Raw genomic sequence first — 17,816 nt, 5'->3', positions numbered from 1 at the left:
CCATAAAGTCAAACATGCCATTCTAGGATTACTGATTAAGAGACAGACAGACTGGACCATTTATTATTTTATATTTTATTATTCCAGTTTCAGTTTCCCATTTATTTGCACAATAGAGTTAAGAGTCAATGCAGTGATCCACAGTTAATGAGAATGAATTGTTTATTTTCCCAGTTGTGTGTGTGTTTGTTTGTGTGTGTGTGTGTTTGTGTGTAGGCTAGTTGTGTTTTCAACACACACAGGTCCAGCTGAGGTCAAATCGTAACTGCTCATCACCACAGTGCATTAAAAGACATTTACTGCCAAGGTTAACTCTTCTTTTTTACATTTAAATATCAACAAACAAAAACAACTCCAAATCTATTTACATGTATAGATTATTAAACCTTCCTGTTTCCAGTGAGTTAATATTAAAGATAACGAAGAGAGCGTGTCAGGTACGGTTCACATGCGTCTCTTCTCGTCATTCACAAATCCATGGAAGGCTCTCGTTTCAGGTTAAATGTCTAAATATCAACATATCTATATAAACAGAGAGAGAAAGAGTTGCTCTGCAACCAAAATCAAGTTAATTACATAGAATGCTCTAGAAGTATATTCATTTCATAACACTATAGATAAACTCATCTGTCTAGATTATGGGACCCCAGAGATGTACAGACGCAGGATAGGCTGAAGCTGTAGGAAGGATGTTTCTTTCTCTACGCATGGCTGTATAGAGAGTGTCAGGAATCTGGATTGAACCGAGCGCTTTTGTGAGGAGAATAGAAAACTTGTCTGTCAGAGTGTGTGCGCTCTCAAAGGCAAGAAGGAGAAACCCAAAACTCACTGAGCTGGCTCATGCATTTCATCACATTCCCACGCTTTTTCTTTTTTATCTTATTTCCTCTTACTTCAATATTCTTTAATGCTCAGCTCATGCTGCGTAGACAAGACACACACACGCACACACACACTTTCCGTCCTCTAATAAGGCAGATGACAGGGCGAAGACACAGCCTGAGGTGAGAAGCAGAAATGCCAGCCACAGGAAAAGACAGATAGGCTCAACAAAAGGTAATTACTGACTGCCACAGTGCCAGTCAGTGTCATCACTTGACCTAAAATAGTAAGGGAGGAGCTGAAGTGGGTTTCTATTGCATCCTGCACACTAAAATAGTAAGGGCAGAACTAGTATGTGAGGCAGAAAATAAAGGAAGATCAGAGAGAATTCACAGAAGATACGCGACATTGAGCTCATTTGCAGTTCTATTACTCTCATTCACATGGAGACACAGACGCACGCGCGCACGCACACACACACACACACACACACGTGAGAGAGTGGATTCTCCCGGGTGTGATGAGTTGAAGGCTATTTTTACATGCAGCATCCCCCTTTTCGATGCCAGTCTGTCTTTGAAATGGGGACAGGGAAGCGCTCCCTCGGGTGCGGCTTCTAGCATATTCCTGGGTTAGCACCATTAGGAAATGTCTGCCTCCACGCAGGAGGCCCACTACAGAGTTCAAATGTTGCACCTATAAGCAGGTCGGCATTTTAAATCGCTCATGCACAGAGGTGGAATGTAAGCATGTTGACAATATTCACATTTACAGTTACTAGTGAGTTAAAATACATTGCTGTAGTCTTCTCTGTACTGTCACTTTAAGGACTTTCTGTACAATGCGCCTTACAGAAAATGGCTGAATTGAATACTGTAAGTACAACCTTCATTATGTCAATAAGTTGTCTTATGTTGTAACCAGGATAAAGACATGGAAAGTGCATTTATTGCAAGAGGTCATTCACTACAATCATCATTTTTAAATCTTATAGTCCTTGTCAGAACCGATATAAACAACAAGCATTAAAACCACATACAGTCCCATGAGTCCCTGGGAGTCGGTCGCGAGGAGTGACACCAACACTTCCTGGAGCGAGTCTGTTACTGTTGACATGACAACATCCATACTGAGTTGTAGCCAAGGTGATGACATGGCGGTGACACTTCTTCTCTACAGTTCAGGCTCAACAAGCTCGCTGATGATGCTGATAAACATGATGATGTTGATGATTAGAAAGATTGTGATGGTGTTTGCTGGCAGCGCCTCACACACTGACAGACGCAGGAGGTGGAAGGAAGGAAGGAGCGCCTCTGCGTCCCGGGTCACTTCCCGTGACCCACAGTAACCGTTCAGTCAGCGATGAAGTGAACAAATGTAACCGGGAAGGCTCCTCTTCTCATTGGATCACCTTCGATGTGGCCCAGCTGTGAAAAAGGAAGACAGAGGTGAGGTCAGTGCCTGATGATAATGAGTAGCTGCAGCACACACACACTCTCTCTCTCACACACACACAGAATATTTTCAGTGTGGTAGGCGGGTTGGGTCCAACAGTTCTTTTGGGATGACATAACAATTTCAACGAAACACCATCCACAGCACATACACAACACTTGACACGCTACCAAATACCATCTAATGGAGCGCAGACTACGGAGCTACTTTAGTGGGCTAAATCACAACTAACTTCTCAGTAAAAGGTCATATTTCAAATGGTGCTTCCCAGAATATTACCTTGTGTGGCAAAGAAGACAGTAATGAAAACCTCCCTTAACATCTCCACTTAAGTCATTTTAAACGTCCTCTATACCTGAAAATGAAAAGCTTTGACATATTTCCACGCAAACAATAATCATGCAAGGCTACAGGTGAAAAATGACAAGCCACAGTATAATACTCTTGATATAAGCAATCATATTACCATCAAAGTGATTTTTTTACCATACAGCATAATCTGGGTACAACTGAAATGTGTTAAATGTGATAAACACTACATGTTCAAACAGCCACACACCCTTTTGTCACTGCCATTTACTTTGCTTCTCCTCTGTAATGTCATTTTAATACTGAGAAATTCAAAATGACACATTGAGTCTCATCAGTAGTAGCGTTATGTTGCATTATATTTCCTAGCTTAACTTCCACCTAAAACATCACAGTACGACACTCACTACAGCTGACCTCAAACCTCTATATGCGCTGCCTCGTTAGTGTGCCACCATTTCAATATTTAAGACACACACACGGCTTGATAAGGCGAAGGAAGGAGAGCCGAGACTGGGGGATTTGGGCGCTCCAACAGGCCCGTCCATGCAGGGACTGAGAGAGTGACTAAATACGGTCATATTTACAGAGGCGGCTCAGAGGAAAACAAGTTGCAGCTGGTCCGTGTTCAGACAAGGGGCTCCGCAGAGGAAGCAACAGCAGGCGGAAAAAGAGGAGGAGGATGAGGAGGAGGAGGAGGAGGAGGGGGGTTATCGGCCAGAATGAGGTCATGGCTTTTTACTTAGGCCACCATGGTTACCAGGCACACTCGCATCCACATGGGGCGAATGGACTAAATAGGGACCCGAGCTCGACTGGTTGTGCGCTGTGCTTTGCTCTTATGCATTTATGAAGTGGAAGCGAACATATCCAGCCACAAGAACACATGCAAGCCTTTCCAGACGTAGAAATACACACACATACATGCACACACACACACACACACAGTCTAGAAGATGTACAGTATTGAGAGATACTGACCCACCACTCCTGGTCCTCCTCTCCGTCCACCACGATCACCTCCCCTTCAGAGAAGGTCAGCTCGTCTGGGTTGTCTGCTACACAGTTATAGATGGCTTTCACTCGCTTCGGCCGCTGCTTCTGAGAGACAAGCACACACACAGGTTTGTTCAAGTCTGCAGAAGACAGGACTATGGGGCAGAAAACAGAAATAAGAAAAATAAATAATGCCAAAACGCTGCTTCATCCTGTGATAACATGAAATCGGGTTAAAACTCTCCATAGTGACTGACAGACTAAAGGTTCTGTAATATAATCATTACTCCTGATAATAGGCGAGGAAATTATTATTCCTCCTCCAACCCTAAAAACAAGAGAGCTAATCAGCTACTATACCAAAACTGATAAAGAAGCTCTTTGTCTTCGCACTGTGTGAGTACAGGAAGGAAACATACTGCATAAGTAGACACTGGAAACACTTGGACAATAGGTTGACATGCAGTGTGCATGAGAACTGCACATGACTAATAACAACAACAAACCCTGACTTGGATCAGATGCAGCAGTCAATGAATCAGTGCAGCAGTATCAATGAATGAGCACTCAATAGTCAGTCAGTCTGATGTTAATAGGAATACTGAGGGACTCACAGGATAGGCCTTCCTAGGCATGGGGGCCGGAGGCAGAGATTGACCTATGGAGTTCTGGGGGCATCCTGGCACTTCCTTAGCTGGAACAGGAAGAGGAAATTACATCAGAATGAAAACAAACTTTCCACAGAACCCCAGAAGAAACCGGTCTTGACAGATAGTAAATCAACTTGCATGCAACATGCTAATCTCACTGCGGTGCTATCATGCTTTTTTGTCGACTAGACAGACACAGATTAGACAAAGTTGTTATTCTGTCTCTATTATCTGTTTACTCACCTGGTCTTTCAATGGATCCTGTTCGATTTAGAGGTCCTCTGCTGAAGCTTTTATCATTGCTGAAAAACAAAAAAATGTAATTTCAGTTGCTGGAGGATCGACTCACATCGACACACGGATCTAACAGAAACCAAACTGTCTCGCTTTATAACTCTATTAACTCTTTTGGAGATTTATAATACCATTATCAGCCCTGTGGGAGACAGAGAGACAAAAGGGCAACCATGGAAGAGAGTTATTGCTCGTCTCGCTCGAAGGGGAGCTTAGCCCGGAAGCTAATGAAGCAGCTAAAGAGAAACCATGTCGGCTCATTTCTCCTGGGGAAACAAGCATTACTAGACTTGTGTTCACAGGGGCAAAATACACAACCCCGCGGTAATGCACATTGTGCCTGTGCATGCGTTATCTACTATATGGGATGACTGTACGTTTCTGCTGACGTGGCATGTGAACATACCAGTGATTATGTATCTATTGTTTTCCATTGTAGCTAATGCAGCTGGGAGGAAACCACTGGACACTGCTAGGAGACTGAAACACCTACAATGTGAGGAGCTGGTGAGCTGACTGGCTGGCTGTGTCTGTACATCATTGTGTTATTTGTGTGTGCATACATGTGTTTGTGTTTGTGTGTTCCTACCCTGCAGGAGACTTGGGCGGTGCTGCTCTGGACCCCGGCGGCCCCTGGCCCGTCTTGGACTGCATGCTCATAGCCTCCATCACGCTCACCGTCTTCGCCACAGGAGGAGGGGCCAGACCTAGGACACACAGTAACATGCCTTAGTCCAAGTCACCTGCACTTTTACAACACTACCACATAGTGTCACATTGAATTTAGTCAGATCTTTTTGGGAGTTATAACACTTTGCAAAGGGAGTCTGAGAGAAAAAGTAATCAAAGGAATCGAATCAGTGTGAATAAGTAATCGACCCCCTAGCAGGTTAAAGGTGCTATGTGAGGTATTTTTAAGTATCAATAGATTATTGTCAAATTAACTGTGATGCCTTGACATTATTACTGTAAACAAATGAGACATGGTCGAGATGATTATGCCAGTGATTTTACCATCAGCCTTTCACTTGTTCCACCCTCTGCCATTGTGAGAAACTATGAAAACATGAGCTTAATTTGCGCAGGAAGGACAGCGCTCCTCTTCCTGTTTTGTGCCATAAAGCAATCCAGCAGATTTTCTGTGAAATCCGACCCGGTGGCACACAATGTAAAATACAGTGTAGTGTAGAGGTTGATAGAGGCTGCCAATCTTCTCAGTGATGGTCTTGTTTGTTCACAGTTCTTATACCAATGCCTCAAAATTAATGTGGTAATGATTTATTGACGTAGCACCTTTAAATCAACGCAGTCAAGGGGATAATTAAGGGCAACTACTGAAATACTTTGGTTAAAAATCAAGCATTTGAATGCCGTCAAAGTGATTATACACTGGGCCCCAGAACTGGGCTCCAGAACTGGGCTCCAGGGACATAACAGAAGAAGAACCTGTGTGAACTTAAGCCTGATGGTAAGGGCCAAAGTTTGCCTGGGTTGGCCCAAATCAGGCCTGATTGTTAACCAAGTATGCAAACAGTTGCCTCTAATCATCCCTTTAACTGGTGTGTAGCTGGAGTGGGGCAGGTGGGGTCCATACCTCCAGTCGAGGTGAGTCTCATGGGGGGGACAGGAGGGTGCATGTTGGGGGGGTCGGAGGACGACCTCTGTCGCCCCACCAGGTCTAAAGAGCCAGGCTTCCAGCTAGGAGACCCTGAAGACTGACCGATCCCTCCCAGACCGGATAACTGGACTGAGGGAGAGAGAACAGAGAGAGAAAGAGATTATAAAGAGGGAAGAAAGAGACGACAAGAGAGAGAAGGGCAGGGAGACAGAGAAAGACAAAGCAGCGAGAGAGAGATGAACAGAAGCAGCGAGGGCGAGAGAATGCATCACACTTTGCCAGAACGAGTGTCCACTTTAGAAGTCAAGCCGTTTCCATTTGAGTGTAATTGACAGAGACAGTTAATGGGGAGAGGGAATGTGCAGAATGCCGGGGCCGGGGGGGGCGGCGGGGGGGGCGGCGGCGGTGAGGTGGGCAGCAGGGGCGCTTGTTTCGCCGCTGCTCTCTTGGCAGCGCTCCAGACGGCCGCTAATGTTATTAAAGACTGACTGTAGTGGACGAGACACAAGTCGGTCAAGGCCTCTACAGCTAACGGTGAGGTTTTCTGCAGCGGACAGGTACGAGAATTAGAGCTTTTTTAATGATTAAATGATATCACACATTTTTAATTATTTGTCTTTTTCAAGAAATTGAATTCGGCAGTACGGCTGAAAGATATTGACAAAAAATCGAATTGCTTGATTATTTGACACAATATTGCAATTGCGATTTGAACTGCGATTCATATCATACATTTGTCTTGCCATCAATTTTTTAGAACTTTAAAATTGTTGAAAGAAAAGTGATTTTGTTAAAAAAAAACTTGATTCATGGACCAAAGATCCGCAGCACTAAAACACCTTTTTTTTTTTAATTGCAGCCTCTGCGATTTGGAAATTGCAGATTTTTTTTTATTAATTGTTCAGCTCTATTCGGCTCTGTCAAATAGCGCCCTCTAACCACTCAGCTGAACACAAGTCAAACAATTCTACCCTGTGCCATACAGGTAGATTTCAGAGCCAGAGGCAGTTCACACCTGCCGGCTGCTGCTGTACTGGATTCAAGAGCATGTAAAGCCAGTCCTGCTTAACGGACTGTTTTCTATCAGAGCACTGAGCCGCACGAGGCCGACTGCACCCGCTGAAGAGGTCAAGAACTTTCTGGAAAAGCAGATATGACCGTCCCTGCTTCCTACCTGGAAACCTCTGTGGTGTTGAAATGGGTCAAAGCGCCACAAAGTCATATGACGCAGACCCACATGCAAAGACATAGGGCCAAATGAGACTTTACAATCACAGATAGAGCTAAATGAGACCTTTCCATTTGAGATTATCACTCCCCAAGACAGGCAAAGAGGTTAGAAATGGGTCAGAGAGGTTATCAGGTTTAGCTGGATTGTAAAATATCATCTTTTTTATCCATCCATTTATCCATCTAAACTCTAACAGAGTGCCAAAATGATCAAAATCAATTCTGCCTAAAATGAGATGTACTTCCACACATAAATCCACATTTATTCTAGCATTATTCGAGCTCTGATGCGGTTTGTACTCCATGTCTTCACCTAAATTCCTCGGGGGCAGGGGCGGGGCGGAGGTGGTGCCGGGCTGGCCGGGCGGAGGCGGGGTGGTGTTGAGGATGGTGCCGTAGGTCTCGTTGTTGACCAGGTTGGGCATGTAGCCTCGCTGCTTGTCCTTGGCCAGGCTGACGGCGTCGCGGGCCAGGGAGGCCGGGCTGGGCTGCAGGTGGGAGTTGCTGCCCGGCGTGTAACAGCTGACCGGACGCTCCTCTCTGCGATGGGGGCTGGGCTGGAGGGGGCGGCAGGAGGTCAAGGGGTCAGGGCGGGTCAAAGGTATGGTGTGCACGGCGTGTTAGAGGCTTTTCTGAGGGACTTACAGAATGTGATGTCTGTGATTATGTGATGTGAGAAGGTAACAGGTGAGATTGAGTATATTCTGCGTATGTATCGTTAGGTGTGAGTCAAAGTGTGTGTATCTGTGTAAATAATTATATGTAAGTATATGTGATTGTGCTTTTGCCATCAGGGAAAAATCTAATTTAGCATCATCTTTTAGATCACTTTAGACTTGGTTTTGTGTAATGTTTTTGATTTTGCCCATTTTTGGATGTTGTGTTGTATGTATTTAAAGTGTTTATCAGGTTTCATCAGGTTGGTTTTTATGTACCAATAAAGAGCGTTTTTTAGAACACCCATCGGCCTTCCAAGAGTAGCCGAATTTGTTCTTCCTAACCACTTTTTCATTTTAATATTCTTGTTTTCATGCCTCACTGTAAAGCACTTTGTGAACTCTGAGCTTTTAGATAAGTGCCATGTGAATACCGTTTATTATTCTTCTCATAAAACTGTCTTCTCCCTCTCACCTTCTCATCCAGATCCTCGTCACTCTCATCCAGGTCCTCGTGCTGCAGGCACCATTCATACTCGACATGGACGTGGGCGTTGAATTTCCCTGCCAGCGCTTGGTTCAGCTACACACACACGCAAATGATTGATAGCACACAATTTTAAGATGGAGTAAGTTCGCAGGCATAAATCAAATCTAACCATAGCAACGTGCAGCGTCAGACAGCCGAGTGAACTCACCAGCTCCTCACATTGTAGGTGTTTCAGCCTCCTAGCGATGTCCAATGGTGTCTCCCCAGCCTCATTAGCTACAAGGGAAAACAACAGAAACATATAATCACCAGTGTGTCCACATGCCACATAAAGACAAACACACAGCCCGTTTTTTTTTCTCCCATTGACTGTGATGTGAGAAATGTATAATTAGACTGTTTCCCACACTAAACAAGTCTCTGCTTTCTCTCCGTCCTCCCCATCTCCCTCTATCTATCCATCATGGTGTTTTGTTGACGTCAGACTGGAGCGGAAAGATTAGTGTTGTGAGAAAGAGTTGTCAGGGTCTGTTGGCAAAGCCCGCACCTCTGGGAACTAAGCCTGGAAGACTTCGTCCAAGGGGTGTGTGTGTGTGAGTGTGTGTGTGTATGAGAGGGAGAGAATGAGAGATAGTGAGAGAAAGAGAAAGTGTGGGAGAAAAAGACGGACCGCCAAATAGAGAAAGAAAGACAAGAACGTGTTTGCACTGTAACCAACACCAATAATTCAACATAGTTCATTCTATAGTGTTGTGTTTCAGGAACTATTCCTTTGGAGTCCAGGTGTGTGTGTATGTGTGCTAGAGAGAGAGAGAGAGAAAGAGAGATTAAGAATGACAGCAAGGAAGAGACACACAGATTTTCAGAATGTGTGAGAGAAAGACAGCCAGAGAGAGACACAGACAGGACAAAGAGAGAGAAAGACGAGGATTTGTGAACGCGCCTCAGCCTCATGTTCACTGTACATTGCTGTTGGTGTGTTTTCCTTACCCATCTCTATGGAGGCCTTGCCCCGCAGCAGCAGTTTCAGACACTCGCTGTTGTCAGTCAGGCAGCAGTAGTGCAGCGCTGTGCTGCCTTTGGCTGTCTGCTTATCCAGATTCACACTGCCAGAGGAACGCAGACAGAGAGGGGAAAACTTTATATCACAATGTTGGATGCTGAAACTGAAACCTCACTTTTTCCTGTCCAGCATTACGGAGAAACGATCTTTCTCTCTCTCTCTCTCTCTCACTGGATATCTAGTTTCTTCCAGCAGATGTCACATACAGACAGATTAACATCCGTCGGAGACAAAAATGGTAAAACAAGCCCCATCTAGATTGTTTTTTTGTTCTGGGTTTCTACCCAGCTGTGAAGCCTGACATTTCAATAGTGGAATATACATGTCAAATAAGTAAACATGTTGTCCATCACGAATGATGCAGGCACCCATTGGGCCAAGATGCATCATTCCTCCAAGTTTCATCAAAATCTGATCAGTGGTGTAGCAGTTCTGGCCTTTCAAAGTTTGAAATTTTGACCTTTAATTATAGTGGACTCATCAGGCCAATCAGTCATTTTTGTCATTTTTTAAAATTGCATCATCCCTCCAAGTTTCGTCAAAATCAGACCAGTGGTGCATTTTGCATTTTGTAAAAAACAAAGAAAAAAGACACAATAAAACAACAATGAAGCACAAATTAGTTTTCACCCCTCGTAGTTTTCTCGATTTGTTTACCTGTTCTGAGTGAGGAAGTCTACGATGTGAAGAGAGGTTCTATCCACCAGCCTGACTGCTAGATGGAGAGCTGTCTCCCCTTGTTCCTGAAATTTAAAAAAACAAACAAACAGTTACATAATACATCTGGGAATATGAGTTCCTTGAAGAGAGTCAGGGAAGGAGATAGAGAGAGAGATGCAACAGAATAATATGAGTCCCGTTCTGGTAAACATGCGTCACATGGCAAAAAAAAATATTTTCAGCTCAGCCAGACAAACAGATGTAGAAGCCAAGCATTGAATTACAATGGGACAATTAAATTTTCATTGGCTTTTCAGAGACCAGGTCTTCAGAACAAATTCATCCGATGTCAAAGTGTCGACTTTGACTGGGAGGTTTCAACGTCAGTATAAAAGAACAGACACAGCTTCATGCACAGGTAAGTCCCACTACTGAAGGTGTACTGACGTGTCCGTTGGCCAGAGGGATGGGCTCCATGAGGTCGACCCCCTCGGCGTAGACCTGGATGAGGGAGAAGATGTCCCGGGCCTTCACCGCGTCACACAGCGTGTGGAGCCTGGACGTTGCGTCGGGACACTTCCTCCGGGCGAAACGCTTCTCTGTGTACTTGGCTGTGATGAAGTCCTTCCTCGCCTGCCTGCTCACACCAAAAAAAAAAAAAAAGGGAGAAAGAGAGAAATAAGATGCAGCAATCAGAACACAAATAAATGCTCACATAAATTAAAATTATCTTAGGCTTCTATTCAGTTAAGTAATAACTTCACAAACTCATTCATCCAAGTGTGAAAGAGGTTTATTGAAGATCAGTTGTACCAATTACTTTCCTGTATCCAACCAAGTGTGTGAGAGTGTGTGTGTGTGTGTGAAATAATATAATAACTCCTAATGATTTTAACCGGCAATGGGATCACACTGTTAACCAAAAATAAATAAATAAATAATAAAAATCGGCAATCGGAATCGGCTCCAGAAAACTGATCCATGCATCCTTAGTAAAAAGGTGCCAATAGGTCACAGTGAGGTGTCACCGGTCGTCGATCGGCTGGGGCCGAGTGTAATGTGAGCCTCAGTGAGAGGGTTGGGCGAGCAGGAGGAAGGAGGGAGGAGGAGAGAGAAGGAGAAGGGGGAGAGAGGGAGAGGTCATTGGAATGAGAGGGAGAAGAGAGAGGGAGTGTGGAGGAGAGAAGTTGGAGGGATGACTTACATGTCACTGGCAGGGTTGGGTTTGACCACATTTTCAGCACTTAGACAAGCCTCCATGATTTCATTAAAGCCTGCATTCCCCACATTCTTGGCCAGCTGTGGAGCACACACACACACACACACACACACGCACATCAAAACAAACTTGAGCAACAGAGTCCATTTAAGTGTAAATGAGCATCTTCTGCACTACACATTTATTTCAAACCCATTTCACTGTCCTTGCCAGTTACACTCATACTTCCATCAATACCTAGTAGCGCCTCTGGATTGTGTGTGGGGAGCTTTATGAATTGCATAACGCCCGTCTCATTGTGGCTAGTACAACTGGCGTCTAACAAGGAGGAAAGCAATCATGGCTGGAAGCATTTAATCCCGAGCAACCCACAGGCAGTAAATCTCTACACCAAACAGCGATTAGAAAAGCCCAATGAAATGTCAACTATTCTGTGTGCAGAGACTTCCAGGGGAGAGAGAGGAGGAAGAGAATGAGGCCAAGGGTGTTGCTGCTCTCCTTTCCTCTCCCCACAGCCACCTCATTCCTCCTATCTCTATCTACTGGCCCTCACTTCCTCATTTCCTTTCCTTTCCGCTACTCCCGTTTCATTCACCTCATCCTTCCTTGCTCTGCTCCCTCTTTCTCTCCCCTTCCCTCCTTCTCCTCCATTTTTATCATGCCTAAAAATCTCTGGAGAGTTTTATATGGGAAATCAATAGAATGGAATGAGTCAAACCCCTAAAAAAACCAAAAAAACACCGGGGACGTGAAGTGATTCGGTGAGAAGACGGGATGCGGAGCGTGATTTACCAAGAGCTCTGAGGTGCTGAGTACATCCAGAGTGAGGGACTGGATCCTGGAGTAGTGGACTCCCAGCTCCCTGTGGATCCCGGAGCATTCAATACAGGTCAGGATGCCCAGGTTGGTGGACAGCCACGTCGGGTCTGGGAGAGAGAGGGAGAGAGAGAGAGGGAGAGGGTGAGGAAGTGTGGGGGGGGGGGGAGGATGATGAAATAGCAATGGAAAAGCAGAGAGAGAGAGGTGTGAGGTAAAAGATGTATGAGGGGAAAAAGAGAGGGGACAGGTATATAGGTGACACGCTGTCCTTGGGCAAAAAAGCGCTGCAGCCAAAGTATTTTCTGAAGCACGTTAGCAAACTTTGATGTGTCCTTGCGGAAAGCTGTGCGGCTCTGGAACCGTAATAGCTGGCCAAAGGGCTTTTTACTATCTCATGCTGCACAATGTCAGAGGAAAGTGTGGTCACTTTCCTCTGACAGAACTGGCTGAACTGTAATAAAGTCTGCCCTAGATACTCTGCTTGTATGTGTGCGCAGGTGTATGTATATGTGTGTCTTATATATAGGAGTATATATGTCTGCAGGAGGCAATTTGATGGGACTTGAGGAAAATTATTTGAAGAAAACTGTGCAACATTACATATCTATTTGAGAAAAAAAATTATGTAAAAGTCATGATTGAATATCTCCAAAGATATAGAGGATCCAGTCTGCAAGAGTGTTTCACTTTATTAACCAAGGACTTAAGTTAGCCACAATCATGTAAAAAGGTGCCATAATTTGTTTTAATTTTGTGCTATCAATCATTCTGTGAGGTCAGCTTCTCCCATCCATCTTTGCCACTCACTGGGCGCCCCGCAGTCGCAGCACACGTCGTTGCCCGTCATCCTCTTCACCTCTCCCAGGATGGCCTTGGTCAGCTCCTGCACGATGTTGTTCTCCCCGACGTGCTGGTCCCCTTTAAAGGCCTGGTTCAACGCCTCCTCCTTACTGTTCTGCAGCACCGAGATCCAACTGGCAGAGGAGAGACAGGGGAGGGGAGCAGAGGAGACAGGAGACGGGGAGGGAGGGGGGGGTGGTGAAAATGAGAAAAATGAGGGAGATGGAGGAGAGGAAAGACGACAGCAGGTGAGAGGAGGGAATGGGAGCAGGAAAGATAAAAGGCAAAGTAGGAAGGTGAAGGAAAAGGGAGAGGGAAGGAACGGGAGAGAGAAGACGATGAGAAGGGATGGAGAAGGAGAGATAGGAAAAGGACGGGATGGGTTGGGAGGAAGACGAGAAGAGAAATGGAAGGACGGTGTAAGGAAAGAATAAAACCAAAAAGGAAGGAAACAAACAAAGTCAGATTGGAAAAGGAGGCAGGGAGTGGGAGGTGAAGACGAGGTCAAGCTTATAACTGGGTGTGAGGTAGGAAGTGTGTGGTTCGTGTGTGGAAAGTGGCCGAGGTGGTAAACAGGATGCACTTATGATTGAGTGCGTGCCACACACACACACACACACACACACACACACACACACACACACACACAAAGAAGGATCAGGCACTTACATCTGACAGTCGGGGTCGTCCTCGGCCTGAAAGTGATATGTTCTGTCATCTAAAAGAAAGGAATGAGTGACAGAACAGAAGAGAGGAGGAGAGAGAGAGGAGAGGAGGGCATAAATCAAAGAGTAGTAGAGATGAAGTAAAAAGCTCTAAGCAATTCCCTAAAGAGGATCATCAAAGATTCCCACTGACAGGTCGGAGTGAGCGGAGAGCTGAATGGAAAACTAGAAAGCCTTCCATTGTAGCCCTTTTTTCGGTCTTCAGATGTGAATCACTGACTAATAGGCAGGGCAACGGAGAACTATTTTTACACAACTGTATCCAAAGCAACTTGAATTATGCCTCGTCTCCAGTTGGCAGGGCTTAGCTGTGCTGCAGCTTCTCTTACTCAAAGCCAGCATCTTTACTGTCTTGAGAATCTGGCCAAACCTGGCTGGAACATGAGCCAGCCGGACACGTTTCACACCCTGGCCAGACCCGACCCAACATGGCCACAGGCTATTGATTCTAAATAGACCGTTTCCTGTGTAGCGTGGAAAACTGTGCACAGCATCCAGTTTTAACAGTGGTATTAAATTGATATCTTTGACAAAATACACAATTGGGAGAAGAATAAACAATGAAACATGGCAATTGTCTGCCATCTGTTTTGCTGTCACCTCACTCTGGGACTGAAACTAAATGCTAGAGTGAGGTGCGCAAGATGTGCTCGTTATTTTAAAATCCTGCTGCTCTTTGGCTTGCTGGCTAATCAAAAAGATTTCAAAACTTCACAACATAATGTACCATGGCTACGCGCCGCTGGGCTGAACAGAGCTGATGGAAATAAGGCATTGAAGTGTATACACATAGACTGGAGGGAGAACAAGAAGGAAAAGAGGTGGTAAGCAGTGAGCAAAGACTAGGAGATAAGAAAGGGGAGATATAAATAGAGGAACAAACAGTACTGGACAGGACAGAGAAAGAGAGAGGGATGAACTTACGGGATATGAGGTCAAAGCTCTTCTTCTCTTCAGGATTGTGTTTCACCTGGCAGGTGAGCAGGTTGAGTTTAGCTGGCGGCCGGTTAGCCTGAGAGAAAGAGAGAGTGTTGTATTTTAACCATATCTGACAGCTGCTGCGAGAGCGGACTGAAACATCTGAGAAGCAGCTATGTGTGAGACGGACCGCACCGGTGAGACGAGGTGACTGCGTGAGAGCTACATCTCCATTTGGGGGGAAAAAAATAGGGATCCATGGGTCAAATGAGGCTGAGCTGGAGTGAACGGAGGCAGCGATGCAAGAAGAATGCTAACTTGCTAACTTGGCCTGCGCTCTCTGCTGCACGGTGTTAATGTATTCATGGCTAATGGGTAAAAATAATGACAGGCTAGGGAGCAGGCCTGATGCCAAGACACACTGCATCTGTAATGTGGGTAAAGCGGTAAGGACCAAATGAAGCGTGTGTATGTCTATGTAAATGCGTGTGCATCAAGTGTGTAAGACGAGACCTGTTCTAATTGTCTGTATGTGATCAGAACAACCACATGTTCAGATTCACTCCTGTCTTCCCTTCAGCTCTATTTATCAGAGCAGAGACAGAAAAGTGCTAGAAAGTGACAGAAAAGATTCGATTTGCTTACTGTGCCATGTGAGATGGTGAGGTATCCGTTCTTTACTGTGCACTTTCTCTTCTGCCACACTTTCCTCAACCTGTGACACACACACACACACACACACACACAAACACACACACACACACAGTGGCACAGTGAACTCTGAGTGAATTCACACAACTGAACAGACAATTAAATATTTAACACGACCACATTACAAGTATGATTCCTCATAAATATACAGAACACATATGCATTAGTTATGACACAGGCTGAGCGGTGTGTTCACATCTATAGGAAAACACTATGTCATCAGTACAAAGCTTAGCGTGCCGTGATACTGCCATGCTCATTTCCATTCAAAAGAATAGAGTGGTGGTTAACAAAACTGCACACAAAAAACCCACAGTACATTCCAAAACATCAAGGCAAACCTCAGTGTCCTCGGTTTATTTTCTCGCTTATTTGTATGCAAATTGTTTCAGCCTCGTTTCAGTCCATACATGTCTACTTTGAAAACTCACCCGTCACTTTTCTTGTAGAGGTGCCCGCTGCGCTCGGTGCCGTGCTCCTTGTTGCCCTGCGGCTGGTGTAGGCTGTAGGTGGCGCTCTGCCGCACCTGGGAATCCTGGGAAAACGGACACAAGCACACACACAGAGAGCAAGCAAATCAGAGCTGTTATGTAAATGCCAACAACACTTGTTTTCATATTCCATTAAAAAAAGCAGAAGCTGCATATAGGAATAACAAAGGGTGTTAAGTGACTCCTTGGCCTAAACTCTCCTCCTTGACCTCTTCTGACCTCCTCCTCTGATAATTTGAAGATAGGTATGAATAATGGGAAGATTCCTGTTATGAGCCAGTATCCTATTCTTCTGTTTATCCAATTGTTGTATGCAAGTGCAAATGAAGCAGAGGAGAAAATGAGTGGAGCCTTTACAGCAGTGAGATCAGGGCCAGCAATTAACAGCAGTTGGCCAAGAGCCTGTCAGCGGCATTTTATCTGGTAGCAGTTCTGAGGGACAAGGGAAATCACATCTTAATTATAAAATTGGATGCAATTAGATTTGATATAATTTGATTTTGAAGTTTGACTGCAAATAACAACAGTGACGAGGGAAAGGACCGAACAAAGGGCAGGATCTGGCATGAGTGATGTCAGTTCCTGTTAGGAAATGCTCCAGGAAACAGAGAGGATGACCTTTGAAGACGGCCGACTGAAGTGAAGTACGACAACCTCTGTTATCACCAGACACACACAGTCAACAGGAAAAACTGGGAAGAGCAGGACTGCAGCTCTAGCTCAAGCTTTTCTAATTAAATAAGTCACTTGGATTACATAACACAATTGATACGAACCGAAGTGCTGAAGCATTGTCAATGTTGAACAAACACACATACATCATCTTTAGAGGCTGCTGCCACAAAATAATAAGTGCAATAACTGCAAGTGGAAAACAAAGCATTAATCTACAGTATGCGCTACAACAGACACAGCACCACAATGAAAATAGGACGCAAACAACCACAGAAAAGGGGTTTCCAAGAAATCCACTTACTCTCCTAGACTTGTTTCACAAAAGACGGAGGCAGAGGAAAGAGAAAAGAGCATTCTTCAGATGAGACTGTGGGCTGCTGTGGTTTACAGCACATATAACACTTCAATAACTATACAGCTGGAGTCAGTTCAAACTCAATTCAGTCCAATTCACTCAGGTGGTGCAGTAAATGGAAACAGCAATTCTTATACAAAATTAATAGGAATATTTCTTCTCCAAAGAATTTGTATTCTCAGTCATTTCAAGACAGATTAAAGATGTATTTTATAGACAAATGTTTGAATAAGATAAAATAAAAAATAAAAGATAAAAAATGAAAATCAACCTCCTGAACTGGTTGAAATTAGGTGGTGTGGGCCCCAACAGAAAAGTAAAGAAATCAGTGAAAAGAGTTGAAGGTGAAAAGAGTGGTGAGGGTTAGGATTATTTATATCCAATATAATCTCATTTTAGAGGAGAGTTATGGGAATAAAGCAGATTAAAATCGGCTGTTTGACTGACGTGTTCTTTGACATTGAAAGGCCACTGAGGCAGCACTGTGTGTGTGTGTGTGTGTGTGTGCGTGTGTGTGTGTGTTACCTCCTTCTGCTCCACCTGCAGTGCCGACTTGAGGACGTCTCGTAGCTGAGACAGCTGCTTCCTCTCCTCGTCCTGCACCTGCTTTATCTGTTGTGAGGGAAGGATTGAAAAGAGAGGGAATGTAATCATCATATAATGAAAGAGTTAGGAGACAGAAGTCTGCTTGCCTGGTAACTGTACTTCCCATAACTATTACTGTACATAGGCAACACTTGGTAACTGGATTCTGTTTGTAACCAATGGCAACACTGTAATACTATTCAGATGTTATATTCCAGGTGTTAAAAAAAAAAAA

General features: G+C 44.6%; 1 protein-coding gene across 1 annotated transcript in view; it reads right to left on the bottom strand.

Moving 5' to 3' along the window:
- Positions 1-56: 56 nt before the first annotated feature.
- The window catches only part of asap2a (ArfGAP with SH3 domain, ankyrin repeat and PH domain 2a), a 59,164-nt gene continuing 41,404 nt past the window's right edge, over positions 57-17,816 (bottom strand). The window contains exons 9-28 of the mRNA XM_078289380.1: positions 17,522-17,608; positions 15,907-16,010; positions 15,410-15,479; positions 14,771-14,858; positions 13,791-13,839; positions 13,089-13,255; positions 12,255-12,388; positions 11,448-11,542; positions 10,691-10,880; positions 10,241-10,326; positions 9,511-9,626; positions 8,729-8,796; positions 8,506-8,613; positions 7,688-7,931; positions 6,121-6,273; positions 5,116-5,233; positions 4,476-4,534; positions 4,197-4,276; positions 3,568-3,687; positions 57-2,249 (exon numbers count right to left, since the gene is read on the bottom strand). Of these exons, the coding sequence (XP_078145506.1) occupies positions 2,175-2,249; positions 3,568-3,687; positions 4,197-4,276; positions 4,476-4,534; positions 5,116-5,233; positions 6,121-6,273; positions 7,688-7,931; positions 8,506-8,613; positions 8,729-8,796; positions 9,511-9,626; positions 10,241-10,326; positions 10,691-10,880; positions 11,448-11,542; positions 12,255-12,388; positions 13,089-13,255; positions 13,791-13,839; positions 14,771-14,858; positions 15,410-15,479; positions 15,907-16,010; positions 17,522-17,608 (2,211 nt within the window). The 3' untranslated portion in view covers positions 57-2,174. The remainder of the gene's footprint in view (positions 2,250-3,567; positions 3,688-4,196; positions 4,277-4,475; positions 4,535-5,115; positions 5,234-6,120; positions 6,274-7,687; positions 7,932-8,505; positions 8,614-8,728; positions 8,797-9,510; positions 9,627-10,240; positions 10,327-10,690; positions 10,881-11,447; positions 11,543-12,254; positions 12,389-13,088; positions 13,256-13,790; positions 13,840-14,770; positions 14,859-15,409; positions 15,480-15,906; positions 16,011-17,521; positions 17,609-17,816) is intronic.

The sequence above is a fragment of the Centroberyx gerrardi genome, chromosome 17 (assembly GCF_048128805.1).
Source record: "Centroberyx gerrardi isolate f3 chromosome 17, fCenGer3.hap1.cur.20231027, whole genome shotgun sequence".
Classification (NCBI taxonomy): domain Eukaryota; kingdom Metazoa; phylum Chordata; class Actinopteri; order Beryciformes; family Berycidae; genus Centroberyx; species Centroberyx gerrardi.
Note: the sequence above shows the minus strand (reverse complement) of the source record. Positions and strands in the feature narration are given on the sequence as shown.